We start from the raw sequence: 22,522 nt of genomic DNA, 5'->3' as shown, positions 1-22,522 counted from the left end.
ACATTGTTTCCACTAATTATTTTTATGCTTCTGCCGTGTCATTCCTACGCAGCAACTAGAAGAATGTTTCTACCGCCGAAACATCGCTTTGCTTTTGTACTTAACCAATTTTACGCTAGAGTGCAAGAAATTTATGGTGGTCCGCGTGTGGAATGACGAAAGCGACCTCCTTTCGTCTGCCATTTTGCATGACCAGTGCACCCCCTACAGTTCTGTAGTGCAGATACAGTGGAGAACCATTTTTTCTTTCACATGTGCAAGTGTTGAGCATATGGGTATCGTTTAAATAATTTATACAGCAGACATAACCGTTCTTTCTTTCACATGTGCCTGCGTTATACAGAAGGCAACTGGAACATTCCATACAGCAGAGAACCATTATTCCTTTAACATGTCCAAGAGGCATTTATTTACACTGTGTACAGTGAGCGTGGTACCACATAGCGTCGTCTTGGGGACCACGCGATGCTGCTGGGTTGAGGCCGTGCTACCTGCTGAGCCTGAGAAACATGGCATGCTTGCACTCCTTAGAGTCAGCCGGAAAGTACTTGTCGTAGAAGTCCAGGATGAGCTCCTCCACCTTGAAGCCAAACTTCTGGTAGAGCAGCGCTGCCGAGTTCGTGGCAGAGACGTGGAGCGTCACGTCTTTCCCCATGCAAGTCTGGTGGCAGAAAGCGGAATTAGACAACCTATTATCCCCAGTAGATGCTTTGCCTCCAGCATGCACCTGTTGCCTTCCGCCGAGCCGAACGAAGTGCCGTCAGTCGGAAAGCTCTCGCTCGAGGCTAAGCACCTACAGTCGTATCTCGTTAATATGGATGCTGCCATTCCCCGGAAAAGCCGTCCTTAGTGCGAGTCGTCCATAATAACAAACCGGGGTCAAAACACGCACATCAACAAGTGCGATGGTCTCTGGCCGCTTCTCACCTGACATCGGCTACTCTGCCTTCCAAGCGACTAGAGTGGCGTCCTGCCTTGCCTTTTATGCCAATGACGGGTTTATGACCTGAGTGGCCTTTCGCTGTGACCCGCTTCGAGGACAAAAATTCCCCCCTCCCCCCCGTCATAACCTAATCTATACATCCGCTTCACTGCAATTTGGCAAAGAACGATTGCCGTGGGTCTCTTTGAGCCAGTCGGAGTGACGGAGGCAAAGCACGTGACTGCTTTTACCAAAAGTATGCTAAAGAGCATAGGCGGCTTTCGTGTAACCGTTGGAGAAGAGGAGAAAGTGGGACTTGTATCTGGACCCTCTTGTGTGTTCCAGACGTCACTTTGTCCCCCCGTCACTCAAAACTTGTACAAAAGCGGCATTCTTTTCTCTGCCGCCTGCATCTTTGATGGCGCTGAGCACACCTAGTGAGTCGAGTGTCTCCCTCCGACGTGCTCGTTGGCTCGCTTGGACCGTAGCCTTTGATTCTCTGCCGTCCCCGAAAGGTGACAAGGTCTACGTTGAGTGGATCCAGCTGCTCTAGGGTTCTTTGTTCCCGGTTAAAGGTCCTGCACGAGCTCTAGCAACAACAGACTGCAAGTGGGAATGACCCATTTTACCTATACGACAAAGACATGTTTGAATGCACAGATCTTGCCGCAAAACCTGCAACAAACGCCCGTGTAAAACCTGCGACCTTGGGTTCGCCGGTATCTCGGGGGTGCTTTTAGACCTTTTATTTTGAAGTGGGTTACTGGCATCCATAATAAGGAGACAAAAGTGCCCCATATTTACCCTTCCCCAAAATAGCTGTCCATAGTCCCGACTGCAGGTTTCCATATTAACGAGGCAGAATTGCACGGGGAAAGATCGGTCCCCGAAAAGGTCGTCCATAATGCGGGGTGTCTATATTGAGTCCACATTATTCGAGACACGACTGCACTAAGTTCTTAACCTGTGGACCATTCATGACTCCAGCAATCTATAAGGGTCGCCACTATCTGGTGAACCTGGTGGTCTAAAACGGGCTGTGCCGCGTCCTGTGCTAGGTCAACGTGCAACGCTCGGATTTTGGCAGGCAAGCATTAAACTCGAAATGGTTTGCCGCGATTTTTATTCGCTGCATTTCAAACCTGCAGCGATGTGTTGGCATAATCAAGCTTCCAGAGGCTTGACTTTCTGGAGAAACAACGGAAGGACTGCCTACCGTTTTTCTATGGTAGTGATGAATGTTGATAAATGCACATTGTCTGGTTCGCGCAGTTGCATAGGTTGCGTTTAGGGTGACCTGGGAAATGCGCCAATATGACGGACTCGCAAGGACAACTGTTCCGTCGCGCCAAGTGCCCGCAGCATGCAACCGCGGAGCCTCGAGAGACTAGCAGAAATCGTGAAAGGGCCTGTGTAGACCAGTTCACTATTTACCCACTAAGTGGCGTCCCTTTTGCTGGAACTGCGAATAGAATATAGGCTGGTTTGCACATTTGTGTTTGACTAGGGCCAACTGCGCTACAATGGAAGTTTCAGTAACAAGTTGGTTACCTTGATTGGGTAACTCGTCAGCTAGTTGAATTAGTTACTGACAAATGTACTTAGTGCAACACTACTAACACAAACAAGTGATAGTCTTTTTTTTTGTTTTTGGTCTATTTTTTTAAAACTGAAGGGCCGTCACAAAAAGTACAAGTGTGGTAGAAAGTGCTCATTTGAGGCACTAACCGAGTGATAAAATCACCCATGATACTTGTGGAAAGGCGCCGATGTCGTGCTTCCCACTAAAGGCCTGTCCAAACAAATCGTGAGGCGTCGCGACCCTGACGTAAGTCGTACGGCAGTCCGCCTCGTCTGTTTTTTTTCTGCCGGGAGGCGGAAAGTTCCTCCCGTCAAATTTTGCCCGTGTCCTCCACGGGGGCCTTGAGTGCGCTCGTCAGAAGGATGCGGACAGCCACTTGCAAGCTCTGTCGGCTGTGGTACAATCGCTCGAGGCCTCAGCTTCTCTTCAGGTCCCGAAAACGGGAAAGGGAAGGGCTGGTGTTCAGAATCTTACTCAAATAGATCTGAGCTACTCCGGCGGGTCGTGTCACGTGATAACAGGAATGGAGTGACGCCGGACGCGGGTAGGTTTTCGAACGCAAAGGTACAAAACCCTTACCCTGGAGTAAGATCGAGTAAATTTCGAACACGGCCAAGGATTCGAGGGCCCGGCAGAACAGATAGACAGCACTGGCAGGTGGCGTGGGACGTCAAGTCTGACGAGCACCGAGGTCGTCGAAAAGCGGAGGAAGTGAGGAGGAAAATTGTGATTTTGGCTCTGTGGTGTTCAAACAGATATCGGACTGCCGGACACTTCACCTTTTACGATTTTTGCCGGAGTCATGTCGCCTCACGATTCCTGTTTGGACCAACCTTTACAGTGTTGTGCGGTGTCCATGAATTCACATTAATCTGGTCTCGATGGCAGCCACAATTTGTTGTACCAGCTCAAACCGTAGCAAGCAAAATGCAGCGCTAGGACGGAACTGCAAATGCCATTTCTGCGCTCGAAAACCGAACTGGTGGTCTGTAATCTCGACACGCTTTGACATAACACATTTAGAGACTTGACTAGTGTGGAACTTTGTTACTTTCTGCAAGTAACTAGCTGTAACTAGATACATCTGTAAATTAATTACATAACATATCGGTTTTGCCCCAATATGTTCGTTCATCGTGAACGGCTGCAACATGTTCAATTATGCACTCGGAATACAAACGTGCTAAGCAGCCTTGAGCCTTCAGCAGTTAGACACACAGCAAAGCCAACGAGATGTACCCACCTGTATCAAGTGGTACAGCATGAACTTTGCAATGCCTGACCTCCTCCATTCCGGGTGCGTGAAGATGAAAGGGATGTACGCCTCGTTGTACTTCACGTCCGGCACCATGAAGGCAAATCCGACCACCAGTTTTCTGTTCCGACGAGTGAAGTAAATGCCAGGTGTATACAAGGACTGGAAAACTAGTCTATAATCGGCACTCTGAGGAATAGACGGAAGATGCTGAAAAGTGTAGCAGAGGAAAGAAGAGGAGCTCAAAGTAACAGGCATAGAAGTAAGAACCAGTACTCTCTTGTAAAAAGGTGTTTTGGGTGCCATTACGGAAAGAGGAAAATTTAGAGAAAGCACTGATTGATAATAAAAATTTAAAAAATTTAATAGAACTACAGAACTTTCATTCAGAGAAGCATAAAAGTCACCTGAAAATTGTGTGGAGAAACTTGGCAGCTTGCCAAAGATCTGTTGTATGCCGTAAGGGTGCCCTCCCCCGAGATCGCCCATCCCGTTTTTCTTTGATAAATATCCGCAACATAAAAATTTTTAAAAAACGCCCACCCCCATTCTTGCGGACATCACGCGGTGTCCGAGGGAATCTCATGAACTGCGCGGCCTGCGGTACTCTTAGTGTGACGGGGGGCTTCGCAGGGGGTTCCCGCGGTTTTGTCCACGACATGCGAGCTCCCGTGTTTTTTTTTGGTCCGCCATCAGTGCGCACGACAGCGGTTCCTACGGCACGCAAGTTTGGCCTGTTTCCTCGTGTTTATCGCACCGCGAAACATAGATCTGCTGCACCTGCAGTCTGCGATTTCCTGTGACACAGGAGTTTGTAGCAGATTTCTGCATGTTTATCGCATTTTGAAAAGTGAATTTCAAGTTTTTGCAACCTGCGGTATTAGTTCCCATGCCACATGGTTTGTACTGGGTGCCCCCTGTGTTTATGATTCATTTTTGGTAAAATGTTGCTGTCTAAACCTCAAAGATGGCCCACGTAATGTTTTAGAGCGCAGCTCTTAGGCACCCGTTTCCTGGTTGCACGGCGTCGGCGTAACCGCACGCGTTGCATTATGGGACGCCACAGTTTCCCTGCTAAATTTAGCGGGAAAACTGAATTGGTGTTGAGGTCACGTGACATCAATTTCCCCGCTAAATTTAGCGGGGAACCTAATCTGCTAAATTTAGCGGGGAAATTTTCCCGCTAAATTTAGTGGGAGGGGAGGGGGGCATACTTTCCCCTCCATACCCTCCCTTCTCAAGAGCTGCGCTCTAATTTTACATCATAGAGAATTGTAAACGTCTTTTATTTATTCACCATTTATTTCCTCATTTTGGGTGGGCGCCCTTACGAGATTTTAAGGTAATCAAAAATGATGGGAAGTCTATGTTCCAAGAGAAGGCTTTCCAAATATACCGGTTTCTTGCCCGGTATATAGGGAACCTATGGCACATTTTTATTTAACTGGTACAAGCACATCATGTACAATCTTTTTTTTTTCATTTGCGATTTTGTAGTTGCTGGAAGACCACAATGTTTACAACTTACAAGACATCTGGAAGTAGGTCTAGGGTACCCAAGGAAGGAATTTCAATGTTTCTTTTATACTCTGCAACAATTCGGCAAGCTTTCAAACGGCCTACATGCAAGAGGACATTTCACATGTAGCAAATCTAGCCATAGTCACTCACAGCAGAGCATGGCTCAATGTATTTCCTCTTCTAGCTTTGCGATTGGTTCTTTGGCGTTCTTGTTGACTAAATCCGCAATTTTTGGCTGAGGAGTGAAGAATGAGATGCTCGGGATGTGCCATAGCCTGCACTTAAAGGGTAACTCCGCTCAATTCCGAATATTTCGGGATAATGAGTGATTTCGAATGAAAAAGCCTTAGTAAAAAATACTACGTTGTTTGCTTTGCGAAAAATGGGATATATATTTTTAAATCTAATTTTAAACACGAGCGGAAATCGGACCCGAAACTTTGGCTCCGTCCGGCAGCATTGACCCCAGGCTGCCAGGAACATGGCCATCACGTGGTATGAGATGTTACATGATCCTCGGCCCAACGATGGGCGGGATTGGGGCGGGCATGTGCCAGGTGCAAGTGTCGTCTGCACCACACTCTTCGCTACGTTTTGGTGTCTAAGACATTCGACGACGTCTGCACAACTGCGGCATAAGTCTGTGCACGTGGTGTCCGTAGTATGGACGAAACTCCGAGAGGCAATAATCCCAAACGGTGAGACGACGGTGGCGATTGTGATGCGCAAGACGGCGGTAACGGCGGAACCACGGCGGGCGGCCGGACGGCTCCCAAGAAGCGCGCTGCGCAGGCACGTTACGTCAATCACGTGGACACCATTGAGCGCCGAGAGGTAACGTTGCTGACATCATGCGCTATGCTCGCCCGGAGAAGTAACAACAAACAAAAGGAGGCAATAGTGATGACGTTTAGCTCAATGTTGGCTCCGCCCATGCCGTAGCCTTGACTGCGCTGTTGGTTGCGCCTGAATTCGCCCACTCGAGTCAACCAATTTCGGCAACTTGGCGAGTTGCAAAGTTTGCCGGACCGTTTAAGAGACATTTAGACAGAACTGCGTCGTAATATTTGATGTGTGGTCTTCCTAGGCGATACTGAAGAGGACTGCACTGTTTTTTCAAAACCAAAAATGGAGTGGAGTTGCCCTTAAGGCTGTAACTATAGCTGCAAAATTAAAAGCAAAAATTAGAGGCTGTGTTGGGTTTCTTCGAATTACCTGCATCAGCCTAAACAGGTGCAGGGCAGTGCACTTCCGGTTTGTGTCTGAAGATAGGCTGTACTCATAAATCGAGTACTGGGTATGTTAGGTGCAACAAGGTGTAGGTATACTGAATGAGCTCACTGTATTCAACCCGGCACAGGCCACAGCTTACCTGTACATTGCTACGCAACTGAAGTCTGGGTACTGCAGGCTTTCAGACACTAAAAAAAGCAAAACAATTGCAATTTATGAGTTTGGATATATGACATAATAGTCGACACTCAAGATCGCAGTGATTGCAGCAAGACTCACAGTCAATCCCAGGCCAGAAGAAGGTGCGGCACATTGCGTTGACTATCGGAATGTGCTGTGGCCGCACGTAGCAGAAGTCGATCGGGTAACGCTTGCTCTGGGCGCTTCGCTCCTCCTTGGCACTGCAGAATTCGGTCAATATCAAAAGTTAACCTCGGAGTCCTCCTAAAGAGGAAACTTCTCGCAAGCCCAGAGATGCCGTAGCCACTGGTTGGTTAGGATATCTGACGAAAGAATAGTTTGAATCTAAGTTGTTGCGTTGAGCTAAGTAAATAAACATTAACCTAAAGTTCTCCTCAGAAAAAATAAATAAAAATAAAATGAACCTAAAGTTATTTAGCTTGTAGAAATTTGCAGAATGTGCCATGTCACAAATTCGGGAAAAAAAAAAAAGTTGGACTGGAGTCCATGACATTAGTTACCAACATCTTATGAAATGCAGGTCGTGGTTTATTATGTTCACGTTTCCCGCGTCGTGATTGGTTCCTTGGCGTTCTTATTGGTTAATGCCGCAATCTGATTGGCTGTTGAGCGATCATGAGTTGCTTGGGACTCGCCACGCGCCGTTTCCGTCAGTGACTATGCGTTCACAGAAGCGTGAAACTTACCGCTCTTTGTTCAGTCGGTGAGACAACACTTCCTGGAGAAACTTGAGCCTCAGAGGCACGGTCTCATAATCCCTGAAGATGAAGGGCTTCAGGGTCCTAAAGATTAAAACAAAGTAAGTCGGTCAGCGGGACAAATGTGGTGGCGAGATCAAGTGTGTAGTATGTAGAAGGGATGTCATCTCGGGAAAGACATGCGTTTGCTCCAAGTGACAAACTTTTAGTTAGTGGTTCGATAGGGTCATATGCTTCCATCTCGGGAGAGATGGATGCACGTTCGAGAAAGATAAATGCTCGTGTAACAAACGAGCTGAAGTCTACCAGGATGCAGCGGCATGCTCTAGTAACTATCTGCTATACGTAGTCGGGGACAGGTTAAAAGTGTAGTAGACGCCCCGCCCCCAGCGCAATCTTTCTGCCTTCGACTATGCTTCGTCACACAAGCAGCCAGAGCCCGGCGAAAGGCCTCCACCACAAGCTTCTACTGCATTCCTAGCTCATCACCGACTATGCAGACAGCAAGTCGTCTGATTCTTGCGCAGGAGTTGCGGTGACGTCAGAACGACGCCAAGCGCCGATTTTTTTCTACCAGCAAAAAAGAGCTCGGCATTCTGACATCATCGCAACCCTTGTGCAAGAAGCAGACAAACTTGCGCTCCGCATAGGTTCTTGCATTTAACCATCCAATTAATGTGCACCATGCACTAGAGAACTTCCAAGCAATGTGCCTTGAATTGGGAAGCTTAAGTCATGTTTGCTGCATTGACGTCTACCAAAAACCAGAATTTGCTTGCTCTTTACAAAAAGCAAGCTGCTTTTTGCAAAAAGCAAAAGCAAACACAAACAAGCGCAACTTTCAAATAGTTAATTCTCTATGCACAATTAGTTGCACTTGTCTGTGTCTACTCCCTTGTAATTGTCCCTTGTGTCGCGCAAAAACTTCTAGACTGCATCATGAACCAACTAGGCCAACAACAAGTTTTCATTGCACAGCATTTGCACCGCTGGAAAAATGAACTTGGCATCAGAGCAAACGTTGCGAGCATATACGCCCCGACCCACCTCTGCGTGTAAGGGCTGACGATGCAGTCAAGCTGCTCCTCTTCAAGACCCAGAATCCGCGTCACGAACGACACGTGGCCGTACACTCCGCTCTGCGCCGTCCCCGTCGTCACCTGGAATGGCACGGGCACGTGACGGTTCGTCTCGGTGGTTACGGGAAGCCGGCGGAAATGTACCTGGTAACGGTCCAACACGCAGGCGGTCCTCTGCATGCTGTTGGCGGACGTGTACCCCCTTGCATCCTGTAGGAGAATGATCAGAAGGAAATTTCGGCCGACACTTGGGTTAACTTTGAATATATCTTGGCCCCCCCCCCTTGTGCCGTGGTTGAACTGGGTTTGTCCACAGGCATGTTTTGCTCGTGCTTATATGGAGAGTTCGGGCGCGAGATTGTAGTAGTCCAACTTCTTCCTGTTGCGTAAACAAGCATGCAGCAAGATCTTCTATCAGTGGCACCATAAGTTTGTGCTTGCAGCTTTTGTAGGTCGTACAAGTTAAGGCGATAGACTTTGGTGGGTGGTAGTGACTTTTAAAATTTTACTGACCTTAAATTGAACAATGATATTATTAGAATAGTTGTGGATAAAATTCGCTAACCTGTATCGCCTCATTATTTTGCCATGGTGTATGTAAAAGAAAAAATTTAGCAGTCCTGCCTTAATTTTGGGTACAGCCGCAGGATACGTCGCAGCGAAGTCGTTAAGCATTGGCGTCGCGTTCACGCACCGTGGGGTGCATGAACAAAAGCGCTCGAAACTAAATAGACGTTCTGAACGAAACTGACATCTGACCATTTTGTTCCGAAAGTTTTTGTTCTGGAGAGCGTGAAAGCACATTTCCCGGCATGAGTTCATACTACGTACAACATTTTGTTATCGGCTCTTTTTTTATTTTTCTTCCAGAGAAGCGTGTGCAGTGGGCATTGGGTGCAACAAAAACCCTAACTATAAAGCGGGTTGTCAACGCTGTGGCGCAGCTCTGTGGTAACGCCTCTGCTTCGCACGCAGCGGACCCTGGTTCGTTTCCCGCAGGAGGCGGGCAATCTTCTTCAAGGATTTAGGTAACATTGACGACGGACATCCTACAGCCTACTACACGAACTACAACATCCACGACGACGACGACCACCAGAACATCAACAACGCATGTCATATTCCAGTGGTGGGCAAAGCTCATAACAGCTACTGCCGTAAAACAAGCGTGCAGTATTACCATCTGCCGTTGGTCGTCGCCGGGTTCGCGGCAGAGTCTCCGCACCTCCGCGTCGAGATCAAACACGGGCAGGTTCCGAGCTCTCTTGATCTAAGTGAGGAATACCACAAACAAACCCAACAAAACAATAAAAGCAAAATCAGCTCACTGAAACCGGAGATTATCACAGAAGTAAACATACCCACGAAGCCACCTACAAAGTACTGTACAGACTTGATCATGCTAACAAAAACTGTTAAGCACAGAATGTGTTATAAGTCTTCCAGGGAAGAAGAGAAGGGAGTCTGAACGGCACCGCCTGCCGAATATTCAATTTCATATTTGACGCACACCGTGAGATGGCGCAGCATGATAGGAAAGGCCGCGAAGCGCTTGACCACGCCCTCGTGCACCACGCAAATAACTTTGCTTTTGTGTGCTCCGACCACCGACCCTGGACTGCTCAGTCGGCAGAGCACTTGGCTTGCAGTCTTAGGGTGGTGAGTTCATCAAATCCTGCCGAAGGACTGGAGTCTTTATATGGTTCCCTACGAGTGTAATGCTTTTCGGTGTCGCTTTTCTGTTACAGCCGGCTAGCTGTTACAGCCAAACATTGCAGAACTCCGTGAAAATTGGCTGATAAAACATTCTGTGTTAAAAACCAAACCATCTTTTTATCGATATCAACAAGTTTGACATGTAAAGGTGTTGTCAAGCAACAGCAACATCATTAACTTCACCTTTTAAGAACTGCAATTAAAAGATATTGAGGTGTTTAGTGCACAAAGTAGAGAAAAGAAGAACAAGACAGAAAAGAGTGCTACTCACAACTATAGGTTTACTGACAGGAAAAGAAAGAGAAAGAAGACAGACTGATCCACGTGAGACCAGGGGTGCTATGTTGCGCTTTTTGGACTCCCAGGAGACTAGGAAGAGGGAAGTGACGTCAACGACACAGCAAACGCAGATTGGATGTTGACAGAAGAAAACAAAATCAACACCCAATCTGCGTTTGCTGTGTCGCTGACGTCACTTCCCTCTTCCTAGTCTCCTGGGAGTCCAAAAAGCGCAACATAGCACCCCAGGTGCATCTACTCTACCTCGTTCACCCAGGTTTGTGTGGGGTCTTCATTGCCTGTTGAAGGAATTCTCTTTCCTTGTTTGATAGCATCACGGATCGTAAACTAATACAGTTCTCGTCTTCACAGAGGATGTGGACGGCCTCCAGCACCTCGCGGGTCAATTTGTTGTTGTTCCTCCCCAAGATGATTGTCTTGCCGAATAACGGTCCGTATGTGCACTCATCCCAGACTCTGGGGTACATCAAACGAAATTTGAAAGAAGCGCCCTCTCACTTACGAAAATTGGCCTATGAAACATATGTGCGACCGAAATTGGAATACGCATCAGCCATTTGGAGCCCACACCAAGCTTATCTCATCAGCCATCTTGAGTCCATCCAAAATCGTGCTGTTAGATTTATCCTAAGCGACTATTTCCCAATGACTAGTATTTCATCTCTCAAACGTCAGCTCGATATCCAAACTCTCAACGTACGACGTAAAATAACACGCTTAAGTTTGTTTCATAAGATTTACCATTTTCACCCAATACTACGTTCCTCACTGCTTCTTCCTCCTAGCAGATCATCATCACGGCTAAACCACTCACGCCATGTGTCGCGGATCACTGGTCGCACTAATTATTTTAACCAATCTTTCTTCCCACAGACCATCATAGACTGGAACGACCTGCCATTTGATATAGTGGCCATTGATGACCCCACCTTGTTTCGTGATGCTATAATTTCACGTTTTTACTAAGAATCAATCATTGTATTTTTTCACATCTGGTGCTTTGTTTTTGTATTTTTTCATGTATGACCCCCCCCCTAATGTAATGCCCTTGAAAAAGGGCCCTTAAGGGTACAATAAATGAATGAATGAATGAATGAATTACAATGAACTGGAAGGTGTCTACCCACTGTAACCTTCAAGAAGTTATCATGCTCACGGAGTCGATCATTCAGGCATCTGCCTGTTTGGCCGATGTAGCTCTTGCCACACGAAAGTGGTATCTTATATACGATGCCCAAAGCGCATGGGAGAAATGGCTTTGCATGCTTCTTGGTGCACTTGTGTTTTGTGGTACACTCAGCGTGCGCATTCACTCTAGGTCAAATTTGACTAATTTTTTGTGGTGCTGAAGAAACGTCTCTGACCCGATACCTACTTACAATGTTTTAAAGCGGTAGCTTGATGGGCGACACGTTGCAGAGATTTTGACATTGTCTCCTGTCGTCACCGCTACTGAAAAACTCTTATCTCTGCTCTTGGCACGAAGCCAGGATAGTCGGGTTTTCCCGTCAGCTGCCCTCGTATCCTGCCAGTAATTATGCGACGAAAGGAGTCTTCTGTGTCGTCTGCTTGAAAGACTTGTTTTCAAACATTACTCGCGTTATGCGAAATCCTGCTTTGGCAGTATCCAGTTGCTATGTGTAATGTTAGATGGCTTTAAACTTCCATCCCACTTACCCACCTACTTCACAAATCACCAAGATCTGGTGGCGTTCGTCCGTGGCATCCACAACAACTATGACAATTAACTATGTCGCAACTCTGTCCCCAAGTACTTGGCAGCACCATTCCACCCGCATTGCACGACCGTGCTACAGCTATAGCTTTCGTTTCTTCGCACATTGTGGGCGAAATATAAAACTCTTTTAATATTGGGACATCCTATGCAAGTACAGTATTACCACTGGCCTTATTGGTCTGGAAACCTATTGCTTTCTTCACCAGAGCGTTTGCCACATCAGCCAATACATAACTTGCAAGCGTCGCCATTGCTGGGTACTGACGGTTATTTCTATTTACTGGTATCTTCAAAGTACAACTTCTGCAGCGTGAAAATAACATGACGAACGGTCGCGGCGCAGAAAATAAAGGCATGGCCGTGAATGATGTCACATGCAAGCTATGTGCGAAAAGCTTGGAAGCAAAAAAGTGAACAAAATGGCCCACCATGTTGATGACTCTCTGGTAATTCTTGAAGATGGCGGACGTGTAGACATACAAGTGGCATATATTATAGTGGCCTTTGCTGAGTACGAAGGGGGTCTCATGTTCACCTTTGAGGTACCCAAAGAAAGGGTACTTAAGTTCCTGGATATTTCGCTCCCCCTGGGTGACACACATGTTTGTTGGCCATACTGCTCATGCCCCAAGAAAGGCATTCTAGACTATGGCTCGACCCACTCAAAAGTCGTCAAGGGGGGCATAGCTCTAACATGTGTGGGCTCTGCACTAAAAAAAGTCCTGCCTTCATACTATGGCAACCAGCGTCAGTATGCAAGTCGAGAGGCTAAGAAAAGCCGGCTATTCATCAGCCCTATTGGCTGATATGGCAAACACTCTGGTAAAGAAAGCAAAAGGCTTCCAGACCAAGACCAGGTCACTGGTAATACCGTACCTGCACAGGATGTCCCACAACTAATAGAAGCGTTGCAAGATTGCATTGACTCAAAGTCGTTTTTTCAGCGCTGCAAAAAAGGAGTCAAATTTGACCTAGAGTGAATGCACATGCTTAGGGTAATACAAAATACAAGTGTACAAAGAAGCATGCAAAGCAATTTCTCCCGTGCGCTTTGGGCATCATACATAAGATACCACTGTTTTGTGGCAAGAGCTACATAGAGGCCAAACAGGCAGATGCCTCAATGATTGACTCTGTGAGCATGATTACTCCTTGAAGGCTACAGTGGGTGGACATCTTCCAATCTATGGTAAGGAGTCCGCATGCAGACCATTATTCGGCAAGACAAGCGTCTTGGGGAGGAACAACGTCAAATTGAACCGCGAGCTGCTGGAGGCCGTCCACATCCTCTGAGAAGACAAGAACTGTATTAGCGTAGAATCCGTGACGCCATCAAACAAGGAAAGATAATTCCTCCAACAGACAATGAAGACTCCACACGAACCTGGATGAACGAGCTAGCGGTAGCTGCATCTGCCTGGGGTGGATCATTCTGTCTTCTTTCTTTTTCTTTTCCTGTCAGTAAACCTATAGTTGTGAGTAGCACTCTTTTCTGTCCTGTTCTTCTTTTCTCTACTTTCTGCACTAAATACCTCAATATGTTAGACTACCAACCAGCCCAAATCTCAACTTGACTGCAATTATAATATGCGACAGCAGTCTGAGCAAGAAAAGATTCGATTACCAAAAGGCACTTGATGAATGCATACATCCCCTTGTAAACTGCTTAGAAAAAAAAAACAAAAAAAACAATGTTTTTTTTTTTTTTTTTTTTTTTTTTTAACATGAAACCAGACATGATAGTAAGCTTAAGATTCAAGTGGTAAAGCAGCTGAAAAAATGTTGCAGTGTAAAATGTTGCAATGTTCCAACGTGAATAGGTGGGCGCACCTGTCTGACGAGAAGCTTCCTCCGCAACCTCCGTGCATCACAGGGCAGCGTGCTTTGCGTCGCGTACCTCTCCAGCTGCGTCAACAGCTGGTGTTCTTCGTAGATGCTCATGGGGATGCAGCTTCAACGAAAAAACAGTGCAAGTCAGTACACAGGCATTACATCCCTCACTGCGGTTGGAAGACAGTTCTTGGAGGGGGAACTATACTCAGGAAGCCGAATACAATAGAAGGTGTGTTTTATCGCAGTCGGCTTTTCTCACCGTGGCTTCTCGGATCCAGCCGTCTCGTCGGAATTGTCTTCTGCTGCGGGACCCCTGTCGCCGAGTCGCCTCTTCTTTGAGGATGATTGCAACCGTGACTGGGAAGCCTCGGTGGAAATGCTCTCGCAGTCGCTCGTCGTTTCCGTCTCTTCCTTGACGCTCGTAGCGGCGCTTTCGTCGCCTCTGGAGGACGGAGGATCTTCCGCGGTCACTTCCTCCGTGGCAGCCACGAGACCTGAGGAGAGAGCTTCTGCTCACTTGCTTTTCTAAGTGGCTCCTAAAACAGTCTGTGAGTGCTAAAGGTTGTAAATTCACCTTCCCTGCACTTCCTTTAGACAAGTGCTCACAGTGTCATATTTTTTTTCGCTTTTTTGCAAAGCGAAATCTCGCATAGTGGAGTCTCATAGGAGAATCTCACATAGCAGAATTTCTCATAATGATGTTTCACAAAGTTGTATGTTGCACTATGAAATCTCACATACAGGATTACCTCACAGTGAACGCTTGCATAGTGGCATCTCGTAGAGTTAAACCTCACATAGTAAAGTCTTGCATGATAGAATCCTGCATAAGAGAATATTTCAGTGGAGTAACTTATAATGGGGCTTTGCATAGTGGCATCTTGCATAGTGGTATTTTGCATTACAAGATCTTGCATAGTGCTTTTTGATGATATATTTTTTTATCAGGAGTGTCAGATAGTGGAGTCTCTTATTGTTGTTTATCATGAGTGCCAGATAGTGGAATCTCCCATAGTGATGTACCACATAGTGACATCTTGGTGATGTTTCAGATAGTGACATGTTTCACAGTGACATTTCTCACATAGTGAAATGTCACATAGTGAGGCCCCTCATAGTGCAGTCTCTCACAGTGGAGCCTTTCAGAGTGCAGTGTCTTGGTCCACTGAGACAATCCACATTCCATGCATAGCGAGGTCTAGCACAGCAGGATATCCCATGGTGGAAAACGCGATTGCACCTGGTAAGTCGATCGCCCGAGCAACCCCTAACGCAAACTAGAAAGTGCCACAAATCCCCCCAAACGATGAACTCACCGCTACCGTCCAGAAATCCCGACACGAGCTCTTCCACTTTGGGTGACTGGACTCCGAAGTAGCTGGGGTCGCAGATGGGCTCTTCCACCGTGAATTCGTCCAGGTCGAGCATTTCGTCCTCTTCCTTTTCCACCTTGACGGGGCAGTAGGCATCTACAGTATGCACCATCGAGCAGTTACTCGCACTATCCTCAGTGATGGGACGCCCTTTTCCAAATCTCGGAGCTTTCGCACAACTAGCCCCTTCTTGCCAATCCTCCGAGGTTAGAGGACCATTACCGAACTGCTGCTTCAACATAAATAATACGTATGAGGCGTGCAGGCTTTTTTTCCTGTCACCACAACCTCGAACGTCTTGAGTTTTTCGGATAAATATTAATAGACAAACGTTTTGTCAGTAAGTGCGTTTCGGCTTCTTGCGGTTTTATTTGAAAACACAGAGCCCTAGTTATAACTCTGCATCTTTAAACTTAGCTTACAAGGAAGTTCACAGAAGTACCAGCATGCTTTTACGAAAAAGAAGGCATAAAATTCCAACGAGTTTCTGAGATGTCCACGCTTTTGCACTTTTGAACAGAGGGTGTAAAAATAACAACACTTGAACTTCGAAAAAAATCTTGTCCTCGTGGCTTATGCAATTCAAATGTGGACGCTTTAAAACCCTGCATTTCTCATATAAAAATGCAAAGATTTACAGATTCACAAAAAAACAAGAACGATGCTTGATGAAACAACATGATTTAAACAATATCAGTCTAGAGGATGCTGCTGATAGCTGACAGCTCTGCTGTGCTATCTGGTTTCACTTGCCTTACAATATCAGGGATAGTTCTGATGACAGCAACAAAACATGCAACAATGACAAAGTCCATATACCTGTGGTGGTAATGTCAACTGTCTCACTAAGTGGCTCGGTGCCATGAAGCAAGTCTTGCCGAAAGGGGTCGTTGGCAAAGAGGTCTTGTTCCAAGAGAGTAGAATTCCAGCTGCAAGATGGTATTGCACTCGATAGTTTCGCTGGAATAACTGATTTTAAAGTTATTCTTGGATGGAACAGATCTATCCAGAAAACTTTGGTTGTAAACAAGCACTACTCCCACAAAGACTGTTTAAACACAAAAAACCCCACATCCAGACAACTTTAACAGGCACTTCACCTTGAAAATAGGAAAAGAAATGCTTTCTCTCATTACCGTAAGTCGTCGGGTGTCACATAGTCATTGTCACGTCCCTCCAGGGATGAATTTCCAAGCACGGGGTATTCGGCAGGCTCAGTTTTAACAACTACCCTCTGGAAGACGTCTGATGACTCGTTTGAAGGCCCGGAATGACGTTGCTGCTGCAACCAAAGAGAGACTCAAGTCATTTTCAGCGCACTACTAAAACTTTTTAGACAACATGCAAAGTATTTATTGTGCTATAATATTTTGCCGGCATATAAGTCATTTTTTCCCCGAAATGTATGTCTGCACATTTATACAAAGATACTGACTTGTATGCATTTTGTTTTGTTTATAAGGATAGACCTTAACTCCGACTTTGTTGCGGGGTTGATATTTTTTGTTTGAAGGACTACCTGTGTATACCTACATCGCGACCACATGACACATTATGCGGGCTTATCAATGTACTTATGCCGCACTGACATACAAAGAAGTGTAACTTGTATACACCAACTATTTCTTGAAAATAGCCATTTATTGGAGAAGTGTGACTTATAGACCAAAAACTATGGTAATTCCATTTCTAAATTCCGACTTCTCCAGGTTTTTGTTGTAGAGATTTTGGTGTCGTGACAATGATTTAATAATTGAAAATAAAGTAAAAAAAAAAAAAAGAGGTGTTGTCACCAAACTATATTCATAAAATAAATTTCCCTGGTGACTGATTAGTCAACTGGACGTACCTTGAGTAAGGAGCGTTTTTCCTTGAGGCTAATGGCCGCCTGCATGGTGCTTCCAATGTGGCGCTTCCGTGGTCCGTCCACGACTGAAGGCCCCTCGTGGTTGCCAGAGGTTCTTGCTTTGCGGCACTTGGCCAACAAAGCACTTGCGCCCTCTGAAATCGTAAAAGATATGGACGTACAGGAGCTACAACAGACTGGACATTAGTTTTGTCAAACGTATCGTCAGAATAGGGGGTCAGTACTATTGCTGTGAAGTCACTGAGCCACCACATTACTACCGCCAAGTTGCACATTTGATGGTTGCCTTGTGACGATCCAGTTCGCACACGACAACACTGTAACACTACACTGAATCTTCTACTAACAATACAGAGGTATCACAGTTTAATGTAAGCATGGGAGCAAGGTGGTTTAATCGCGGTCCAGGACGTAACAGAGCCGTGGTGTGAACACGCATATACAGTTAACTTACGAGGATGCTATTGCATTTAAAATAGTTATTGCCAGATTAACTTTTAAACCACATATCGTTGAGAAATTTTTAAACGGCTTGGAAAGGTAAGTAAGAAAGATGCAATTTCGTTTGGTCTCGATCACTCGAGACTAACGTTGAAGATATGTTTTAAGACCCTAAACAGTGGTTTCAGTCAACTTTCAAATCTCTCATACATCTCTGGAAAACTGGAATTTCAAATTCCAATTTTCCAGAGTGAAGGACACACGGGAACCCTGCCGGTTTCAGCGAGGCGTACCGAAGTCAGCCGGAGAAGGCGGCTTCATGTCGGTCAGCGTCCACCAGCCGTTCTCTTTGAGCTCCGCAGTTCCAGACCTGAAGAGCAGCGGGCAGCCAGACGAAAGCGCTCCCGCGACCGTACCACGAAATGTGGCTGTCCGTTTCCTGCAACGCCAGAACATTCAGTGCACACCGATATGGTGAGAACAGAAGAAAGATCTTTCAGTTATCCCACGTCCAGTGTGCAGGTGCAGTCTAAGTACGCTGGAAGGCAATGCACACAAACTGAAGACGAAATCAGAGGGAGAAGCCCTGCTATACTCATCCTGTCTCCGACTCCAGTGCTGAACTGAAGCATTTTCCCTAGTTTCACGAGAACAACTCGGCCGATTGGCCGCATGGATGAGGCGGCAGAGCGCGAGTGCTGCCGGTGAAAATTTGCATACCTTGACTCTCCAAAGAATGATGTCCAGTGCTTGTCGATGAAAGAGCAGATGTGCTCTCTCCATCGGAAGTAGCCGAGCTTCCCGTTGGCACCCGTCATGTGGAGGTTGTACAGCGTTAACATTATCACTTGAATCCTGTAAAAAAAATAAATAAATAAATATTGTGTGCAAGTTACTGACATTTTAAGCAGCACAAAATGATAGTATACCATTTGGTGTGCCACTAAGGGCTAGGCTCGAGCTTAAGCCCATAGCTGTGAGTCGCCGTACCACAACATGCCCGCCAAACTGCGAGCAAGATTTTGAATAATCTGCATCCCCGGTTAAACTCCTGCAAGGTACTCCTTCATCTTTCTTGCTGAGACTTCCACGACCGACTGGCAGCATTCTGAAACCGTCTGTTCATTGTTCGGTGGAGCCTAGACTCTCCCAGGACACCGGCCCAGTAGGTTGTGATGTTACAAATGGTCTTGCTGCTTCGATGCGTAGTCTTCGGTTTTCCCCAAAACAAAGTCGGGCAGAAAGGAAATTGTTCCAAAACCTGAAGAGTGACCGATGGCCCCCACCTCCCCTCCACGCCTCCGTGGCGCACGAAGGGCTGTTGTCCACCCCACGATCTAAAGATAGCCTCTGGCCACACCCAGACCGGAAATGAGCATGGGACACGAAAAAGGTTTCTGTGAATCAAAACACTCAATGTGCGAGCCTTCATCATCTTCGCAAACCTACAATGCCGATCATAACGATGCTAAACACAAAGTCCTGTTCTAGCCAGTACTATAACAGCGCTGCTGTCAACCAGTATTATAATGACGATGAAAGCTATGCAGAGTGCAAATTCGTCTGCCTCTTGCACATGGGTTGCAACAATGTCAAAACGCAAAACTCTAATTGGCTGATATCTAGCATTGAGGTCTACCTACTATCCTTTCAATCAAAGCCAATCGGAGCTCGGTGTCGTTCTGATGTTATCGCAACTCCTGCGCAAGAAGCAGGCGACTTGCTCTCCGCAAAGGCTTGGCATCAACTATTAGTGCTACACTGTCAAAGCTATACTCCGTTCATGAAGAAATTTTTCTACTTTTGCTAAATACTGCTTAGAATCACTCCCTAACGTTAATAACTGAATAAACTTGCCTCAGTTTTTTTGTTTTTTTTTCTAAGCAATGGCAGTTGGCAAATAAATTCTAGAAATATAAGCATCGTTCGTCCCCTTCAACTCGGAACCAGAACAAGAGGCCCCGTGGCCTGGTGCCTATCCTACGCCGCCAACCATACCTCGCCAAACCTCACTCATGAGGGCCCTCCCTCACCCTCGCTCACCCTCATCTTCACAGGTGAGGTGAGGGTGAGTGAGTTTCTGAACCAGGAAAATTCATGAGTGTGAGGGTGAGTGAGGGTGAGTGAGGGCCGTGAGGGCCGTGAGGGCGGTGAGGGCCGTGAGAACGGTGAGGGCGGTGAGGGCGTGAGGGCGGTGAGGGCTGTGAGGGCGGTGAGGGCGGTGAGGGCCATGAGTGCGTGAGGGCGGTGAGTGCGTGAGGGCGGTGAGTGCATGAGGCGCCCTTCAGATCGAGCGTCTTTCTCAGCAATTTTGGTGTTAATGGCGGGTTGTTCTCTAGCTTTCCCTAGATCGACACGAATTGCTGAGATCGGGTCTGGCTCGAAATAAGCAAGCAACTCGGAGCAATTCGAATACGTTTGAAGCGGCTGCATCCAATCAGGGACGCAAAATTTTCACGTGATACCTCGTGCCGGTGATGATGACTCCCAAAGACTTGGTTCTGGTTTGAAATCGATCGTTTTTTTTGGAAATAAACTGTTTCAGAAAGGTGCATTAGTATTCTTAACGAGATTTAAATGCATAAAAACACGTTTATAATGCGTAATTGTGTCGAAATAGTGCAAGAAAAATAAAATTTTATGATGACGATGGCAAATCGCAGCAATTGGTTGCTGCGTGTGATCGCGGGCGGCCCGTGTTGTTGGTGTTGCGACGTAAAGTTTCTGGGCGAAATCGCCTTATGAGGGCGGTGAGGGCTGTGAGGGCGGTGAGGGCGGTGAGGGCTGTGAGGGCCGTGAGGGCGGTGAGGGGTGTGAGGGCCGCAAGGGCGGTGAGTGGCATGAGGGCGGTGAGTGGCGTGAGGGCCGTGAGGGCGGTGAGTGGCGTGAGGGCGATGAGTGGCGTCAGGGCGGTGAGTGGCGTGAGGGCCATGAGTGAGTGAGGGCCGTGAGGGCGGTGAGGGCCGTGAGGGCGGTGAGTGCGCGAGGGCCGCGAGGTTCAGTGAGGGTGAGTGAAGGGCCGAAGGTGAGTGTGACTGTGAGGGTGAGGATGAGTGAGGTGCTGAAGGTGAGTGTAGCTGTGAGGGTGAGGGTGAGTGAGGGGCTTAGGTGAGTGTGGCTGTGAGGGTGAGGGTGAGTGAGGGCGACCTAAAATGCCGACCTCTGCCGCCAACATCCATCCACGCGCTGGGGTCGGCAAAGTAGAAAATGTGTGCTGAGCTCCACGCATTGTTAGAGTTAGGCTATTCTCATCACCGCAGTGGTTGAACACGATCCACTACCTGAGCGACTGCCAAGACATTAATTGTTACGAGCCGAAGTCGAGTGCTCGCGCAGTTCTCGTGTCCAACCCATGAGCCACGCTCGACTGTCGTCAGGCAAGTGGTTTCGATTCCAGAATTACGCCATCGAGCGTTGCGATATGCAAGACTGAAAGAAATGGTCCCCTTTTGTCCTCCTAATTTCACTGCGACCAAGAAGCTTCTGAATCAGTGGCAGTCCGTGCGAGCATACGGGCCAGGCTAGGACCAGTACGCCTCTGTAAAATCATGAACATTCCAACCCGGTATCATTTCATGACCCTTTTAAGCCGAGACTAGAAGCTCCGCCTTCAGCGCGAGCTTTCTGCCCTTGCTAACACACGTGTGAACATGCAGGCAAGCGCGACCAAAGCACTGCGGAAGGCAGTGAGCGCATGCTGAAGGTGGAGCTTACAGTCTCACTTTAAGGGTGAACGGAGTAGAGCCTAGCTTCCAGCGCTGCAGCCCCACAATGTTGTAGACCCCTTTAGATAGTCACATGCTCATTGTCAAAATGTCTGAAGCACTACTGCACAATGGTGGAACAGATGACACCACAAAATGTAAAATCTACATAAGCTAGAAATGAAGTCATTTGCAGAGGTTCTAGGGTTTTAATACTGACTGCGTCTTTTGTGTCTGCCATTGTGCAGGGATTCCACAGCTTGCAACAGAAAGCACAGTTTCGAAAGGGGTAGCCTTCGTCTTGGGTTTCTTTCGCACGCGTTCTGGCGTGTTACGGTAGACGCCAAACGAAGCCACGCACTCGCGCAGGCTTGGTGACTACAGTAAGTTGCTACACACTCTCCGCGGCACATACCACTGCATCTTGAGGCGTTCGCATGTTTCTGTGTTGTCTGCAGAGCAGTCTTGACAGGTGAGTTTGAAGAAAAGGTCCCCGATCAGATTGCTGCGTGGTGGAGTCTTTAGACACGCTGAAATAGTCACGAAATAATCAGACCACCGGGCAAACATTTTTTTTTTCCTCTGGCAATTGTTTACCTGTATGAAAGTAACGTTTGCACAGCGAGCACTGCAGCATGGCAGAAGTGTCGATTTCGGTTGTACCGCAGTAACAGTGCGGAGAATTCATCCTGTAGAGATAGGAATATTAGTCCGTACTTTCCGTTCGAAGTAACGAAAGAGAAATCATCTTCGTTTTGGCAATACCTACTCGTTAAACACGCACAGAGAGCAGCGCGGTTGCTCTCAAGCTCTTCGGGTCTCCCTTCACATTAATTTAAACAATAACGCAACCTCTAAAACACGCGTAGCTTTGACCGATACAAAGAAAAACAACGTACGACACAGCGTAGTTGCGTGACGATAACTTAAATAAAAAGAAAGCAGCTAATTTCAAACACCACTTGGGCAGTTCAAACGAAAGCACCGCTTCGCCTGTAGGCTGACATCTTTAATCCCGTGAATTCTCGTAGCCGGCGCGACGTGCGCCTTTCGCCACCT

General features: G+C 47.0%; 1 protein-coding gene across 1 annotated transcript; it reads right to left on the bottom strand.

The window, feature by feature from the left end:
• Positions 1–385: 385 nt before the first annotated feature.
• LOC8036996 (cysteine-rich protein 2-binding protein) lies at positions 386–22,482 on the bottom strand. Its single transcript, XM_029994416.4, has 19 exons — positions 22,233–22,482; positions 22,061–22,152; positions 21,879–21,993; positions 18,480–18,614; positions 18,053–18,198; positions 17,301–17,452; positions 16,588–16,733; positions 16,271–16,380; positions 15,395–15,547; positions 14,338–14,572; positions 14,076–14,196; positions 9,672–9,761; positions 8,636–8,701; positions 8,460–8,572; positions 7,401–7,496; positions 6,793–6,914; positions 6,653–6,701; positions 3,748–3,880; positions 386–661 (listed from the first exon to the last, which is right to left on the bottom strand). Exons 2-19 carry the CDS (start codon positions 22,149–22,151, stop codon positions 488–490), a joined length of 2,247 nt encoding a protein of 748 aa, XP_029850276.3. The 5' UTR covers position 22,152; positions 22,233–22,482; the 3' UTR covers positions 386–487.
• Positions 22,483–22,522: the final 40 nt, after the last annotated feature.

The sequence above is a fragment of the Ixodes scapularis genome, unplaced genomic scaffold, assembly GCF_016920785.2.
Source record: "Ixodes scapularis isolate PalLabHiFi unplaced genomic scaffold, ASM1692078v2 PGA_scaffold12__126_contigs__length_90152505, whole genome shotgun sequence".
NCBI classification, from domain to species: domain Eukaryota; kingdom Metazoa; phylum Arthropoda; class Arachnida; order Ixodida; family Ixodidae; genus Ixodes; species Ixodes scapularis.
The sequence above is the reverse complement of the archived record's forward strand: the minus strand, read 5'-3'. Positions and strand labels throughout refer to the sequence as shown.

Coding starts and splice junctions, on each gene's coding strand:
- LOC8036996 (XM_029994416.4), bottom strand. CDS start 22,151: ATGAATTCTCCGCACTGTTACTGCGGTACAACCGAAATCGACACTTCT. Junction 18,199..18,479: donor TCATTCTTTGGAGAGTCAAG/GTATGCAAATTT, acceptor CTGGCGTTGCAG/GAAACGGACAGCCACATTTC. Junction 6,702..6,792: donor CTTCTGGCCTGGGATTGACT/GTGAGTCTTGCT, acceptor TGCTTTTTTTAG/TGTCTGAAAGCCTGCAGTAC.